General features: G+C 37.7%; 1 protein-coding gene across 1 annotated transcript in view; it reads right to left on the bottom strand.

Annotated features, from left to right (window-relative positions):
- Window positions 1–6535: 6535 nt before the first annotated feature.
- The window catches only part of chd6 (chromodomain helicase DNA binding protein 6), a 162897-nt gene continuing 152356 nt past the window's right edge, over window positions 6536–17076 (bottom strand). The window contains exons 43-45 of the mRNA XM_059330328.1: window positions 16892–17032; window positions 15484–15588; window positions 6536–14844 (exon numbers count right to left, since the gene is read on the bottom strand). Of these exons, the coding sequence (XP_059186311.1) occupies window positions 13633–14844; window positions 15484–15588; window positions 16892–17032 (1458 nt within the window). The 3' untranslated portion in view covers window positions 6536–13632. The remainder of the gene's footprint in view (window positions 14845–15483; window positions 15589–16891; window positions 17033–17076) is intronic.

Here is a 17076-nt window from a genome sequence, read left to right on the forward strand (position 1 = left end):
TACTAGGACAACAAAATTAGCCATCAACCCGTCCAAACATATACTTAAAACACACATACAATATGACAGGGAGACAGAGATGAAAGAAAAGAAATACAGCACAACAAGAGGAGAGGAAAGGAGGAAGAAACAATGAAAACAACCTCAACAACATAATAATTCTGACGAGGAAACAGAAACTATCCGTTGATCCTGAGTCCCTCAGTCAGGATCGTTCATGTTTAGATGATGATGATGAAGGCGACAGCAGCATAAATCTGCTTATTCTTCGAGGTGAAGCTGTTTATAAATGATAAAAACAGAGAAAGCAGCGGGGCAGATTTAACCGACAGCAGATGTGCGGCGAGCGAAACCCTAACAACCTGCCGAGCGAAACAACAATATTTGTACTATTTGTTTTTTTTTTACCGTTTTAACTTTGTTTTTTCATCCGTCAGAAAGAAGACAGAATAAAAAAGGAGGACTGGGGAGGAAGAGGGAGAGGAAACGACAACGGCTGCTCGACAACGACAACAACGCCGGCAACTCGACAGACAGCGGCGGCGGCGGCGAGCTCGACAGTCGCTGAGGTCGCCATGGAAACGCAGCTCGCCATGACGAACGACACGTGCTGGAACATCAGCAGCTCTGTGACCTGAGAGATCATGTACCATCTGTAATAAAACACACTGACACTCACCAAAAGGTTGTTTACTGGAAAAAATGAACAAATTCAGTCGATATTATGACTAATAAGAAATTCTTGCGTCGTGATGAATGAGTCAAATCTCCCCAACCAGCAGCTCCATGGAAACCAGTTAAATATCTGTTCCTTTAGGGCAGGGGTCGGCAACCTTTACTAACAGAAGAGCCAAAATAAGAGAAAAACAGTCGGAATGGAGCCGCAAACTTTATTTTGAACCTTAGAATGAAGATAAAACAGCCTATGAAGTCTAAATAAGCCTACAAACATTAACCCATTATCGGGCAAAGAACTATATTTGGTAACTTCAGGTAATATTTCGAGAAAAAAGTTGCAAATTTACTAGATTAAAGTGGCAAATCTACTAGAAAAAAAGTTGCAGATTTAAGAGATTTAAAGTGGCAAATCTGCGCGAAAAAAGTCGCAGATTTACAAGAAAAAAGCAATTTTTTCTCCCAGATTCACCACTTTAAATCTCATAAATCTGCACATTTTTTTCTCATAGATTTGCCACTTTAATCTACTAAACTTTTTTCTCAAAATATTATTTTCATATGTTTTTTTTTTTTACACATTCTGGCAGTATGTAATATCCTCCAATATTCTCTAGGGTTGAAATTTGGAATTTGCAAGTATTTCAATGAGTGTTAATAATAGGTCATAATGAGCTTTTATTAATATGATCTTGTCAGAAGTTCAGTCACAGTGAAATATGTTAATTTACATTAAACAACAAGTAAATAAAACAAGAAACCAACTAATTCTACAAACAGAAATTCCTGCAACTAGTAGATTAAAAGTGTCCTGTTTCTGTTTCTCACGTTGGGCCTCATGCAACAACTATTAATATGAACTTGAAGTAACTTGTACGATTCATTTAGAATTCAACTCGCCACAATCACCAATTTTCTCTTATTTTGAATCTTCTTTGAGGTACAAACTCAACTTAGATCTGTTGGAGGAGTTCTGTGTATATTTCAGTGGTTTAAAGTGATTTTGCGTTTGAAAATCTCATAAAAATTACAAATTCTAAACTTAAAGAAAGTTAAAATAAGAAAAAAAGTCCTAATTTACCAATATCTTCTTAGGTTTTTCTCTTAGAAAACCCACTGCCACTCACCAAAAGGTTGTTTACTGGAAAAAATGAACAAATTCAGTCGATATTATGACTAATAAGAAATTCTTGCGTCGTGGTGAATGAGTCAAATCTCCCCAACCAGCAGCCAGTTAAATGTCTCTTCCTTTAGGGGATAAATACCATTTTTTAAAATCTGGAATCAGAAGGATTTAGTCGAGTTAATCTGAGTTTTATTCAACCAGTGAACGTCTCTTTGTCAACTGAACGTTTCTTTGAATTCACAAGATCTGAGAAGACTCTGAATCAGGTTCACAAAAGTTCAGAAACCAACAAATTCTCCAAACTAGAAATTCCAGCAACTAGTAGATTAAACGTGTCCTGTTTCTGTTTTTCACGTTGGGCCTCATGCAACAACTATTAATAAGAAAATAATCATTCTTCAGTGACTTGATTCATTTAGAAGAACTCGCCAAATTCACCAATTTTCACATATTTTGATTTTTCTCTGAGGCTCAAACTCAACTTGGATCTGTTGGAGGAGTTCTGTGTATATTTCATTAGTTTAAAGTGATTTTGCGTTCTCATATAAATTATAAACTTAGAGAAATAAGAAGAACAGGCCCCATTCACCAATATCTTCTAAGGGTTTTTCTTAAAAATGTTCAAGAAAGTTAAAAGGTGAATCTGGAGGAATTAAAGCCAAGAAAGCTGTTGAAGCATATTTAATGATATCAGGAGTGGATATAAAACTGAAATTACTAATAAATTACATTTCAAATTACAATTCAGATTCAGTTTTCCAATGCAATGATTCAAATTGATCAATACAAATTCAAATGATGTGATTCAAATTCAGTTTTTCTAATGCAATTATTCAAGTTAAGCAATTCAAACTCAAATAAAAATAATTCAAATTCAGTTTCTGGTGGCACATATTTCAGATCTACTGCCACCAGTATGTGCACATGTAGAAACTCACTGATAGAAGTGGCTCCATGGCAATAATAGTGATCAACAACTACAGATAAACCTTTAATTTACCTGGAACTTTGGTTGTTTTACGTCCCGAGCTTCTCTGATTAGAGACATAGAAACATGATCTGCTGCTGTATGGAGTTAGATTTGTGCCAAAACGTTCAAACAACACTTATTTATATTAATCAAAAAATATCATATACAAAATGTAAAAGAGAGAGAGTCAAAAGTACACTGCAAAAAAGCCAACTTGTATTTTTTGGCCTAAAACAGTGATTTAAGTTGGTAAAAATAATATAAAAATATAAATTACTGCCCAAAAACAAGTTGGTGAGTTGTTGTTACTTATATCTTTAAGTTGGGGTTCACAACAAGGGACAATAGTTCTGATAACTCTTATTTCTTTGTTGGGAAATGCGGGAAAGCGGTGAAATTCGGTCATTAGCAAAAGCTAGCGGCTAACTGATGCTAGCGGCTAACTGATGCTTGCGGCTAACTGATGCTAGCGGCTAACAGATGCTAGCGGCTAACTGATGCTAGCAGCTAACTGATGCTAGCAGCTAACTGATGCTAGCGACGCTGCTTGTTACAGCTACAAGAGTAGCCGTTAGCGTATCAATGCTAACTCAAAATTGTGGTCGCAACATTAGCTGACATTTCATAGCGGCGTTACAATCGTGCCAATTCAGCACATTGCAGAAGTTAGCAGAAGTAAGGATTAAAAGTTAGTACAAGGTAAAATTATAAGTTAGTACAACTTACAGTTGAGTTGACAAAAATCTGAATTCAGAGTTGAGCAAACTCAAAAACAAAACTTAAAATATTTAGTTTAATTGTCCAACTTCAGTTCACCCAACTTTTCTTTTTTTGCAGTGTGGAGCTGAGTCTTACTTTTGCATTAACACAAACAAAACAGACAATAAACACGACCAATACTTACACTTTTATGAGTTGGATCTCCAAATTACCACCAGAAACTCTCCACAGTCGCTCCAAAACTAAAAACCAGCAGCAAACAAACAAAAAAGATTTATTTTGCAATTAAACAACTATTTTGATTGCAAGTTTTGAATTTTGTCTTTGACTTCATATTTTTTGTTTAAATTTTGTATTTGATATTTTGATTAATATTTTTTTTTGTTTGAATTTGAAGTGTTGTTTGAACATTTTGGCAAAAATCTAACTCCATACAGCAGCAGCTTTTATCTGAATAGTGAAACTTCAAGGCCTCAGTCTGGCTCTCACAGAGAAAGAGTGTTTGTTTTTCAGTCATTTCGGGGAGTCGTGACCTGCAGAAAACTATTAGGTGGTAAAAATAATGTGTGTTATAATTCAGAATGAACAAATGTCAAAGTGGTGATGTGTTACCTGCTGTTTCCTGAGAGTCTTTGGAAAGTAAACTCTGAAAAAAGAAAGAAAGAAAGAAAGAAAGTAAGAAAATCATCAGCTGGAGTTCAGAAGATCAACATGTCTGATTCCTTCACTATAAACAGTCATTTTATAAACTCATCTCATTAAACAGTCACATTTTATCTGGACCGCTTGTTTGTTTTTTTAATAGAAAATGCTGTAAATGCAGAACAAATATTTGCATATATTTCACAAAAGTTTGTTGTATATTTGTGAGAAAGAAAGAAGGAATCCCCACACAGGAAGAGTTTATAGAGAAGTTTAACTTCACACTTTGCCTTTTAAATCACATTTTAAATAATGATGTTTGCATTAAATGTATTTGACGAGGAACATTTGGGGATTCCTTCTTTCTCCTCCGTCTGTTTGTTGGCTCGCTTCTGTCCGTTGGATATTTATCAATACTTGTATGACTAAATTGGATTTTATTCCATAACATGAATATATGTTTCAATAAATGTATATTTTGATGCTGCAGATGATGATACACTTTTATTTACATGTTTATACTGACACCAAAACTGCAACCTCCTGGTCTGAGCAGGGAAATTTCCAGCAGGGGGCGCTAAGTTTGGCTGCAAAAAATGGGCCAATCCTTTATTTCCAATCCTGAAATAAATAAATAAATATATATAAATACATACATATATAAATAAAGATAAAAATATATGAATATATATATATATATATAAATAAATATGTATACATATAAATAAATATGTATACATATAAATATATACATATAAATATGTATACATATATATATGTATACATATATATATATATATATAAATATGTGTGTGTATATATATATATATATATATATATATATATTTGAGACAATAATAATGAACATTACAAAATAACTTAATATGACAAACCCTTGTAAGGGGCCTGGCAGTATTTATATATAAAGAAATATTAAATTTGAACTATATCGATATATGCAATTTGGTCTAATTCCATTTCACATTAAAAAATAAATCGATATATATTTCATATCGATATATCGCCCAGCCCAAGTATATTATAAGGTGAAGAAGGTAATTTAAATGTCAAAGAAATTATGTTTAACAAAGAGAACCTAGCTGAAACTAAAAACCACCCAGTTCTAAATGAACACTGTTCTAGCAGATAAAAGTTGGTTTGTAACTTCAAAAGACAAAAAACAAAACGGAGCTGCAGAGCAAAAGAGATCCGACAAAAAAAAAAAAAAATATATATATATAAATATTTAATATTAGAATAGAAATAGTCCCTTTATCTTTTAGGGTCATTGTGTCCTTGTAACAATATGGTATTTTCTCCATTAATTTTACATGAAAATTTTTATATTTTTACAGTAAAACGATCCTTGATTTATGATAATTAAAATTGTCTATTATGGTGATATGCAATTTTTTATTTTACGCCCTGTTTCTCATGCAATTTGACAAAGGACACAAAATAATCAAAATAGAAACAAAATGACCAAAAAATATATAAAAATGACTAAAAAAGACACAAAATGACCAAAAATAGATGTAAACATTTTCAGAAAAGACACTAAATTACCAAAAAAAGACACAAAATTACCCCCAAAAACCGCAAAATGACCAACAAAATGACCAAATAATTTGAGGTGAACTGTTCCCCAGCAGAGCAGCGTTGGAGTTGGTGCTGATATCTAGACATTTAACATGGTTTTATTGATAATGATTTTGTTTATTATCAATAAACAAAATCGGTTGAAGGTGTTCCTCAGGGCTCAGTCTTAGGTCCTCTCTCAGATGATATCTGGACACTTTCCATGGTTTTATTGATAATGATTGTGGTTATTATCTTGAAAACCATGTTAAATGTCTAGATATCAGCTCTTAAATTAAGCTCTTATCTGCCATTTTTGTCGTTATCATTATATTTGTCCGAACAAATGTACCTTTAGTTGTACCAGACATTAAAATGAACAAAAAATTGAAGAAAACACGGTCTAATAATGTTTTCCATGACTGTATATTATTCTGAAATGGGCCATTCAGCATCACAAATACTTCTACTTTTAATAGTTTAAACACATTTTGCACAAGTGTTTTTTGGTTGCATTGGTTCAAAAGCTACACAAGAAAGACTTGTGTGTTTAATGCTGCATTTTCCTTCATTCTGAGTCATGAAACAAGTCGGACAGTTTTCATTCCATCTTGTTTTCTACCTGTTTATTCCTTCTCAGTGTAACAGGCTGCTGCAGACTTTCCCAGCATGCAATTGTGCAGAAAACAGAGCAGTGAGCGATCAGGTCACCAGGCAACAAACCTGAAATATGACACAAAATTGGGCAAATTACAGCAGCAAAAAAATATATTATATTTGTTTGAAATTGGACATAGTTAATGAATTACTCACCAAGGACAAGAGAAAGTTGAAAGTCATCTTTTATTGCACAATAAAAGATCACACATACCATGTTTTGACTCATGAGATTGGTCCACATGGGAATACAGAGAGCTATAGTTACAAATAAGAAAATAAAAGAAAGGAAAAGATAAAAACCCCACCATAGAACTTACGGAGTAATGACGTAATAAGGTTTCTGACTCCAGGAGCAGCCAGCTGGTGCACTTGGTTCAGTGATGCCACTAACAGGAGCTTTATTTATTTATTTATTTATTTCACTTCTCTTGTCTTTGTGTTATTAAGCTGGCTGCTTTCACAGACATGAATTAGGAGGTGTAGAACTTCTTATTTATCCTCTTTCACTCTCTCATCTCTTGTTCTCTTTTAACAGTGAGTCAAACATCTTTTTTCTGAATGTGTTGAGGATTTAAATGTTAGTTTTCTCTTCATCATTCCTCTTGAAAACAAGTGGATACAATAAAAAAAAAAAGCTAATTATTGTTCATTTACTCAGACAGTCCCTTAGACAAACTGTCACTTTGCAGAAAAGCAAACATTTAAGTTTCTCTTTCATAATATTTTGTTCGACATCTCACTCATATTACTCAGAGAACCGGGGTTATGTAAATAACCTAAAGTTTTGTGCACAGGAATTAAACAAACGCAAAAGTTTCAGTAAAGTTTAAACAATAATTCCAGGAGCTATAATTAATATATTTTCACCTCTTGAGCTGAGAAACTATTTCAGTGTCTGTGAAACCAGCCTGTAATTAATTTATTAATAATTAATGTCCTGACATGAAGGATTTTTCTTTATTTCCCACAAGGCAAACTAGGTCTACTTTCTTTTCTTTTGAATGAAACATGAGAGTTTAAGCATTTACGTCTGTTGATCTTTCTCGGAGTGTGTTTGGATTTTCTCTGCAGCTACGTTCCCCTTTTCTCTCTTTTAGATCTCGTGATTTTTGCACTTTAAAAACTGAAAAACGAAGGTCAAGTCTTCAACCAGAACCAGTTCATGTTCAGTAACAGTGTGAAATCAAACACAAGAACAACGTGTGATGGTTTGTTTACACGATGTCTTTAACTACGATGGTGATAAACATTTCTCAGGCATTATCGTTTGAAATTTGAGGGAAATTAAAAAACATAACAGGCCACAAAATCCAGCAGCTGTCCTCTCTGCGTGTTCTCGTGGCTTTAAATATTTAAAATCTAATTGATGATTATGCAGCTTTTAACAATCCAGGATTTCTTTTTTTTAATATACATTGAAAATAAAAGGAGAGAAAGAGATTTTAAGTTTAAAAAAGGAGTTTAAATTGTGTAAATCTCCGCCTTATTTCTTGTTTCTCCAGCATGGAAGATTAACTTCCATGCCTGCTGCAGAAACGGGAAATTTTCAGTCATTTTCTCCTAAAATGGAGTAAAAAAAAGGATACTAGATGCTGCTTCAGTGACTTTAGATTGGATTATTACAGTATGGCACATAAACCTCCACTAACTGTGTCGAGAAAGTAAACTGGAGGAACTTCGGGGACTTTTTTATAACGTGCAGCTACAGTTAAGAAGCAGATGAGCAGGTTACCAGGGCGACAGAGGAAAAGCAGAAAGTTAAACTTCCATGTGAACCAAAATGCTTTTTGTCTCTCAGGAGACGTTGAAGAGTAACAAAACCAGCCGTGAATCAGTCATGAGACAACGATGTGAAGACAAGAACTATACAATAAATACATCATTTATGATAAAGAGATAAACGTTTACAACATGTTGAGGTGACCGTTCGTTCTGAAGAACATTTAAGTTAACCAATGAAAAGAAAAGAACACTGTTAAAGAAGGCATGTTGTGACGTAACAACACAGAGCCGTGGCCTCCAGCTGTCGTCACACACTGCACCACCAGTTTGATTCAAGTTTTTACACAAGAACAAGCCAGAAACAGGAAATGATGTGCACACATGGGCTGAGGAATCACACGTTTGGTTGGTTTTTTTGTTTCAGATACTTTAGCTGTGCTACGTTTCTGATTCACCAATGCTTTTTCCCCCTTCAGGAATCAAAAAACAAACACTAGAACAATCAAATACTTGAGTTGGATACATACTGTGTGTGCATTACCATCCGAGACATGCTAGATACCAAACAGAAGGCCTCGTGCAGTAAGAGAATGGTGTGGGACTAAAGAGCTTTAAAGGGGAATTGCGGACATTTTACTCAACTCTGTTCTCGAGATTGTAGAAACTGAAAACTGGAAGTAATGTTGTTGATCAAGCTTTTAATCAATCCCAAAGAAATGGTGTCAAACTACTTTTAGACTGTATAAAAGAAGAAGTGGACGAAGCATCTAAATTCAGCCTCAAACCTGCATTCTCTCTAACGGCCACCGGGGGGCGACTCCACCCGCGGCAAAAAGAAGTCAAGACTGTATATAAGTCTATCGGAAAATAATCTCAATAAACAGATTGTGCATATTAATGTAGCATCTGTCGGCAACTGCACCATATTTTGGTATCGGAAGCATCTTTGTTTCTGTTAGTAGACCGAGAAGTATCGACCAATCACAGCTGAGCGTGCTTTGGTTTGACTGCAGGTAAACGGTTCATTCAGAGAGCAACAGAGGAGGGAAACATCAGTCGAAATGCAAACCTGCTGACGACAATGGAGCTTTTTATAAGCTCAGATAATTCAGCAAAACTGGCCACTTCTAAAACAATCTGGTGTAAGACGTCTTTTCTCAACACCAACTCCACTGTCGTGTTGCTAACCGGACTGTTAAAACTGACGAGGAAATCTTGGCCCAAATATCCAGATATCTGCTGACTACGCCAGAACTCGAGAAATACCAGCCTTTTGGGGGTAAAATCATCACTCACTTCTCACTAAACTTTCTACCTCAGTAAACATTTTCCTCATGAGTATATGGTCTCAATCGCAAGTTTCAAGATTTCTTTAAGACAACATGATGTTCATTTTGCAAGTTATGTTTCATTTAGAATAGAAAACATGATAAAGCTGGGTATGATTAGTGGGGCTACTTTGATAGTTGCTGCCACAGCGACAGGTCAAGGCAGCTGATCATAAACAAACCAGCATGGCTAATTATGCACAGCGTCTCCGCTGATCATAAACATAGCGATCGTGAATTAACCGGCATCGCTAACTGTGCACAGAGTGTCCAGTGATTTTTGTAAACAAACAGAGATCGCTAAGTGAACACCTCCTGCAGCAGAACTGGCATTTGGTTTTCCCTTAAATTGTAATAGTGCAGAAAATTTGCACAACATAGCCAGGAGTCAGGCAGGCGTACATAGTTTCCCTTGTCAGATGGTTCTCAGTCAGATCCTTGCTCTCATGCAAATATGGTCACTTCTGGCTCAAGAAACACAAAGATGATGCAAAACTCAAGGCTTCAAAACGTCCACAAACCAACGGTCAACATCACGGTGGCTTCGTCCACTTCCTTTTCTTACAGTCTATGCAGTAAACTCAAAGTAAAAGAGGTTTGGAGTTTTCTGGTAAAATGTCATAATTGAAATTACCAGACAAACATCTGAGGAAAGACCCAGGGTTGAAAAACATCCAGAATTCCCCTTTAAAACAGACAACATGGCATCATCTGCAAATGATGAAATCCAACAAAAGAGTTAATATTCACTCTCCCAGGAAACGTGATGTGGACATCGTACGCAGGTGAAGCTCACAAAAAGAGAAACTACTTAAAGTCGTTTTAGAGGCACTGGTAAGAACTTTTTGTTAACTCTCCGTTTGTGCTTTGAGGGATGACTGATTGACTTTTTGGGGAATTAACGCAGTGATTTGGACAGTGGTACCTTCGCGTTACTGTTGGCTTCTGAAGATAATGCACATCACCAAGGCCGTGTACGCAAACAAGCAAAAGGACAAACTGAACACAAACACGGTAACATGTCCCTATATGCAGATGTAACGGAACATCTATACAAAAAAATACTAGCTAAATAAGGCATTTTACTTTGAATAATACATAATGAAACTAAGCGAGAAAAGAAAAAGAGAGAATGTCATATTTGGTGAAAGTTTGGCAAAGCAAAAGAAAAAAGTATAATAAATTATATGTAGCCACAAATTTGTGACAAGGCAACAACTATGTTTTTTTTTTCTTTCCCAACAAGAAATGTGACCTGTAAGGACGAGACAGGTAGAAACACAACTCCACGACAAAACGTGTGCGCATGCATGCACACAGACACACTCGCTCCCATCGTCACACACACACACACACACACACACACACACTCTCACACACACATTAAAGGAAATACGAGACAGTACAGAAACAGGTTAAACATTCACAAAAAGACATTGTGCAAAAATTATGTTTTCATGTATGAAAACAAAACAAAAGTGAAGTCCAACATCATATTCGGAAACATTTGACATACAACCCCAAAATACAGACCCTGTTCTGAAAAGACTGAATAAAACCAGCGACTTGCATCCATTTAATGTACAGTACAGTCTGTTTGATACCAAAGACACCCCCTCGCTTCTGTCAAGTATTTTTTTTTCCCAATGGAGAAACAAACAAAAAGGCAAAAAAGAAAATTGGTGCACTTAAAGAAAAACAGCAATATACAGCGATAGATTTACATATTTAGAAACTCTTAGTATGAACTGCTATTAAAACTAATCTGAGGGAAAGAAACGAGACAAAGAGCAACGACGAGGCACCGCTTTGTATCCCTCCTCTTCCTGTTTTATCTGTAGAAACAGACGATTCCCTTTCACTGGACAGATGGGCGACAACTACGGCCTGAAATATGTGCCACCAGAAACTGAATTTTAATTATTTATAGGTTTGAATTGCTTAACTTGAATAATTGCATTAACAAAACGGAATTTGAATCACACCATTTGAATTAGTATTGGTCAATTTCAATCATTGCATTTAAAAAAACTGAATCTGAATTGTAATTTGAAATTTAATTTATTAGTTTGGAACTGAACATTCAGTTCTCACAACTAGAGTTCTCACATTGTTTGCTATCCAACTGTTAAAGATTTGTTTGCTTTGTTAATAAATGTTTCTTTTTTTTCGGCTTCAAGAATCGGCCCAAAAAAATCGGCAGCACATATCGGGGATCGGTTTAGACTGATGTCAAAATAATCTGCATCGGCCTTAAAAATCTTGTATCGGTCGACCACAATTCAAATTCAGTTTGCAAAGTTTAATTTAAATTTTCTGCGACGAACAGCGCCTCTTCGGCCAATCAGCATCTCCGTTTTCTTTTGTAACATTGGTTGCTACCCGGTTGCCATATCGCCTCTTCGGCCAATCAGCACCTCCGTTTTCTTTCGTAACATTTGTTGCTACCCGGTTGCCATAGCGCCACGGAACGGAGGAAGAACTTAGACTGGCTTGACCGCGGATTGGCCGAAAAAGGATTCAGATTCAGTTTTTCAATGCAATGATTCAAATTGAACAATACAAATTCAAATGATGTGATTAAAATTCTGTTTTTTTTAATGCAATTATTCAAGTTAAGCAATTGAACTTCAAATATAAATGATTCAAATTCAGTTTCTGGTGGCACATATTTCATCCCGTAGACGAGGAACAGATAACGTCTCTGTGAACACGTGACCATAAACAGAATGGGGAGCGTGATGCTACAGGCCATGATTAAAACCGGTTCGCAGCTATTTCCTGATGAGCCACTGTTTCACTGATTTGTTGTTCAGTTAATTCCATTTGGGACCCAGATAAAAAAACAACCCCAGGGCTAAATACCTCCCCCTCCTCTCCTTCTGTTTGCAGGACTGGATACAATCAAATCTGCCTCCTACCTAGCGCCCCCTGCTGGTCAAACTTCCATTTCCTCTCATTTGGCCTAAAAACTGGAGGGGCAATCTCTCAAAGTGACTTTGTGTCTGAGTTTAAAAAAGAAAAAACAATCTTTGCATGATCTAAAAGGTAATTAATCTCATGATTGTTCTCTGCTTTTATCAATAAAAGCAAAAGAGTTCTTCTTGTTGTACTCTGGAATCCGGATTCTAGTGTGAAGAGTCAAGAACATTTCAACTCTTTTTAAAAAAAAAAAAGAAGTTATAGCAGCAATGGCATTGCAAAGTTATAGTGAAAAGAAAAATATGAATTACAGTTTCTAAAACACGGGGGGCTGCAGACAATGTTTTTTTATAATCAAGATTTACTTTTTCATCTTCTAGTCGCTCTTACACTCACAATTTTCTCTTTTTTTTGTAAAAAAACGAACAAACATTTTATTCTGGTTTGGCAGCTTTCTTGAATTGTAAATGGATTGTGGCCGCTGTCTGTTTAGTTGGTGGAGTAACTCTTGCATATCAGGTTTATGTTGATGTGTTTTACCTTAATATCATCTATAGAAGAAAGTGTTTTAGTGTTTATGTGTATCTGGGAAATGCTGGTTCTGTGTTACCAAGACACACTTTCAGGTTAATCTCAGGTTTTTTTTAGAACATTGCACAGAGATAATCCCAAATAAAAGAAAAAAGAAAAGAAAACACTCAATCTAGTGGAGTGTTAAAACAACAAGACAGTACTCAGGCTCGGCTTTGGACCTTGAACATAAACAAACACAAGAGCTCGTCTGCTTGAGCTTCTCTGAATTCCCAAAAACTGTGGCAAGAAACGTTGTCACTGTCCTCCTCGTGTCTGTGCAAAAACACACCAAACCCAGAACTTTGCGACACACCGTCCCGGATCACTCTGAGCTGATAACCGGATCATTACTGCCAAAGCTGCTCCTTGGTTAGCACATCCTGCCTGCGGTGTGTGTGTGTGTTTATATGTGTGTGTGTGTGTGTGTGTGTGTGTCAGTCTCGATGCAGAATGAAGGGGAAGAATACACAGAAGATCAATTCTTACACTGTTTTTTTTTTTTTGTATACAAGGAGGGAGTGGAGAGGGTGGGTGGGGTCTTGGTCTATAAACATAACCAAGTCGAATATAATCATCGTTATTATTAGTCATCATCATCATCATCATCATCATAATAAAAGTCTTTACATGGACATTGACTGACAGACACGGCACAAACTTTACACTGTTGCTCAGTCGAGAGAGGAGGAGAAAGAAGGAGGAGACGGCAGGAGTCTCTACGCCTCCTCCTCTCCCTCCGCCTGTCTCTGCTGCTCCTCCTCCTCCTCTTCCTCTGCTGCTGCGTCTCCTCCTGTGTCCTCCAGTCTTTCCTCCTTCTCCTCTGTCGCTGCTCCTTCAGGAGGAGCGTTATGGGAGTCTGGTTCCTGGGGTTCTGCAGGGCCGGGGTCGGGCGCCGGGCCGGGGTCGGGCGCCGAGGTAGAGGGGGCCGGGGCCGGCGAGGAGGAGGCGGCGGGGTGGGAGCTAACGTTAGCCGCCGTAACTGTACTTTCTCTCTCCTCCTCCTCCGCCTTCAACATGGCCGCCTTCTCCTCCTCCCTCTCCCCCCCCTCGTCCCGCCCCCTCTTCCTCCTCCTCTTGGGGCTCCCCGGGGAGCCGTCCACGGCGCCGGGCGGCATGGCGGGCAGCGCCATGATGCCGCCGTGGGGCAGGAACATGTGGGGGTACAGCAGGCCGTGGGACATGCCCGGGACCAGGAAGGGGTTAAAGGTCAGGTGGCTGCCGGTGCCGGCTCCCAGGTGCGCAGCTCCGAGGTGGGCCCTACTGGTGGAGGTGATGATGGCCGCCGCCGTCGCCGCCTCCGCCATGCCGGGTCTCTTGTTGGCGTCCGCCGCTCCTTTCTCCTCTCTGCTCCTCTCGCTGTCGCCTCCTCCGGCGCCGGCCTCTCTGTCGGCCGGCGTGGTGGACGACGGGCTGGCTTCGGACGTCGACGGCGCGGTCGTCGTGGTTACCTTGGCGGCCGACAGCGAGGAGGAGGCGGAGGAGCTCGGGTGCGGCGTGTGCGCCATCATGGCGCTGACGCTGAACAAGGCGTGCTGGGGGAGCCCCGCCCCGTGGGGGTGCGGGATGCCGTGCAGCATCATGGGTAACATGCTCAGCCCGTTTTTGGCGTCTTCAGCCGACGCTCCGGCGCCGCCTGCCTGCACGGCCGCGGAGAAACCGTGGGGGAACCCGGCCGCCATGATCCCGGAAATGGGAATACCGGGAATGCCGCCGCGGAGGTTCTGCATGGCCACCATGGAGTCCATGCTGCCGATTAATCCCCCGTTCATGAAGAGTGGCGGGCCGAGGCCCGACGACGCCGAGTCGGAGACGGACAGGAGCGGCTTCGGCATCTCGCTGCGAGGTCGCCGGCCACGGCGCCGAGAACCCGGGTCTCTGTTGACGGGTTCCGTCAGGATCCGGGAGAACTTCCCCTCAGGGAGGAAACCCTGCAGGAGCAGCAGAGGAAGAGTTTGAGGAAATACAAAGCAACATTATTATTATTATAACAATAATAGTTAAAAAAAAAAGGCAGAAGAAAATAAAAAAAATAAAAAAGTTAAAAAAATTGGTAACACTTTATATTAGGGAACACATATTCAACATTTATTAGTTACTTATTAGCATGCAAATAAGTAAAATATTGGCTCTTAATTAGTCATGATTAAGTAGTTATTAATGCCTTATTCTACATGGCCTTATTATACAACCATATTAAATTACCAAAAAAAATCAAATTCACTTTTTGAACCCTTTGATGCACAACATATAAACACCTTCTAATGCACAACATGGGTCAAAAATGAGCTTGTGCATTAGAAGAGTAGTGATACAAAAAGCGCTTTTATTAAAAAAAGTAAGAAATGAAAACAAAAAAATAGGATGTATGATGATCAAAAATAAGTTAATTGAGGAAAACCTGCAAAACTGAATGATGAAATGTATTTATTGCAAAGATATAGAATATAGAAAGTTCGGCTCACTTTAGGCCATGTTGTGCATCAAAGGGTTAAGCAGCAGGAGGTATTATATATATATATATATATATATATATATATATATATATATATTAGATATCTGAAACTCACAGAGTGTTTGACCACATCAGCCCAGTCTGGAGCTACATAATACTCTGAGTTTGCATCGAGCCACCTGGAGAGTTCCTTTATAGCCGGAGCCATAGCGCCACCAAGCTGCAAGGCAGAGAAACACAATATTACAACAATAACAGGTAGAGAATACTGTTTCCATTAAGTTTTATGAAATTATGTAATATTTAAACATGCAAAGAGGCATTATTTTATTAAATATATGCTGATTTCTATACATTATAGATGATTTAACCCTAGGGAGTCTAAGCCAATTTTTCCTGTTTATTTCCGCCTGTTTTGTTTTTTGTTAAATGCATGTATTTCTTCAACCCTTTGATGCAGAATAAAGTAATATACACCATTTTTTTCAGGACTGCCAGTGCTACCAGAATATATAGTTCTGTCATATGTCACATGAATATGCAAAAAGTTATATAACCCTGAAGACAAAGGAACAAATAAAGCGGAAATTTAATTTTACAGAAATATAGTAAAACCACACACAAAAACATAAATGCAGTGGTCTTTTTCAACTGAATGTTATATTTTTAGGTCTTGAGGAGCAGGGGAAAAACAAATAAACACTCTACATTAATAATAATAGAATAGAAATCTGAACTTTGGATAATCCAGGTTTAAGATTCTTGTTTCATTGTTGACATATTAGAGTCAAATCATTTACAGAAGGAATATTTGACATTTATTTTTATCATTCCATAAATAAAAGAAAACTATTTTGTTGTATACATCATTATTATGTTCATATTGTATATGCTGTAAATCAGGCTATAAATGGTTGAAAAAAAACAGTATATGGAAAGGAATTAAACTTTAATAAGTGCAACTGATGTGGAGATTTCTGCCTCAGAGTTTGAATATTTTTTTAGATATTTTAAAAGATATGCATTTCAAAGTTCAAAAATTGTAATAGATATTAGCATGAAACTTTCCCAGTTGATTACTTACATTAAGACAATCCATTTTTTGTAGTTTTCTGGAATGTTATATTATGTTTAACCCTTGTACATCCCTAGGTACATTTTTTGCACATTTCCATTTTAAATACTCAATAATTTTGTCCCCGTCCCAATGTTTTTATCATTTAAAACATGTGGATTTACAGTTCTAAAAGGGCATTAAAGGGTTAAAATGATTTAAGAAATGCATGTACATTTCATAGTTATGATCAGGAGGACTGAAGTTGGACAAAAGATTGAATGCATGGAAAGTGAAAAAAAAAATATTCATGTATAATATTGCTCCTGCTGATGCTTTGAAATACACGTTATAGAGGTAAAATACCCCAAAACCTCAATGCTTTAATAAGTAAATAATAGTATTTATTGTATCATGCAGAGCAGCTGATGTGTGTGTGTGTGTGTGTGTGTGTGTGTGTGTTTTCTACCCTGCGTCCGGTGCCTCGGTGCACCACGGGGACCCTCTCCTCCCCCGTCAGAGAGTTGATGTCCAGCTTGGTGGGGTCTTTACAGCGATGCCTCCTCTGTTTGGGACGCTCCACGAAACCATGTAACAGACCTGCTCCAGACTGGGAGGACAGAGGACAGGAGGACAGGAGAGTGAATTAATTAC

Source organism: Centropristis striata, chromosome 3 (assembly GCF_030273125.1).
Source record: "Centropristis striata isolate RG_2023a ecotype Rhode Island chromosome 3, C.striata_1.0, whole genome shotgun sequence".
Lineage (NCBI taxonomy): Eukaryota > Metazoa > Chordata > Actinopteri > Perciformes > Serranidae > Centropristis > Centropristis striata.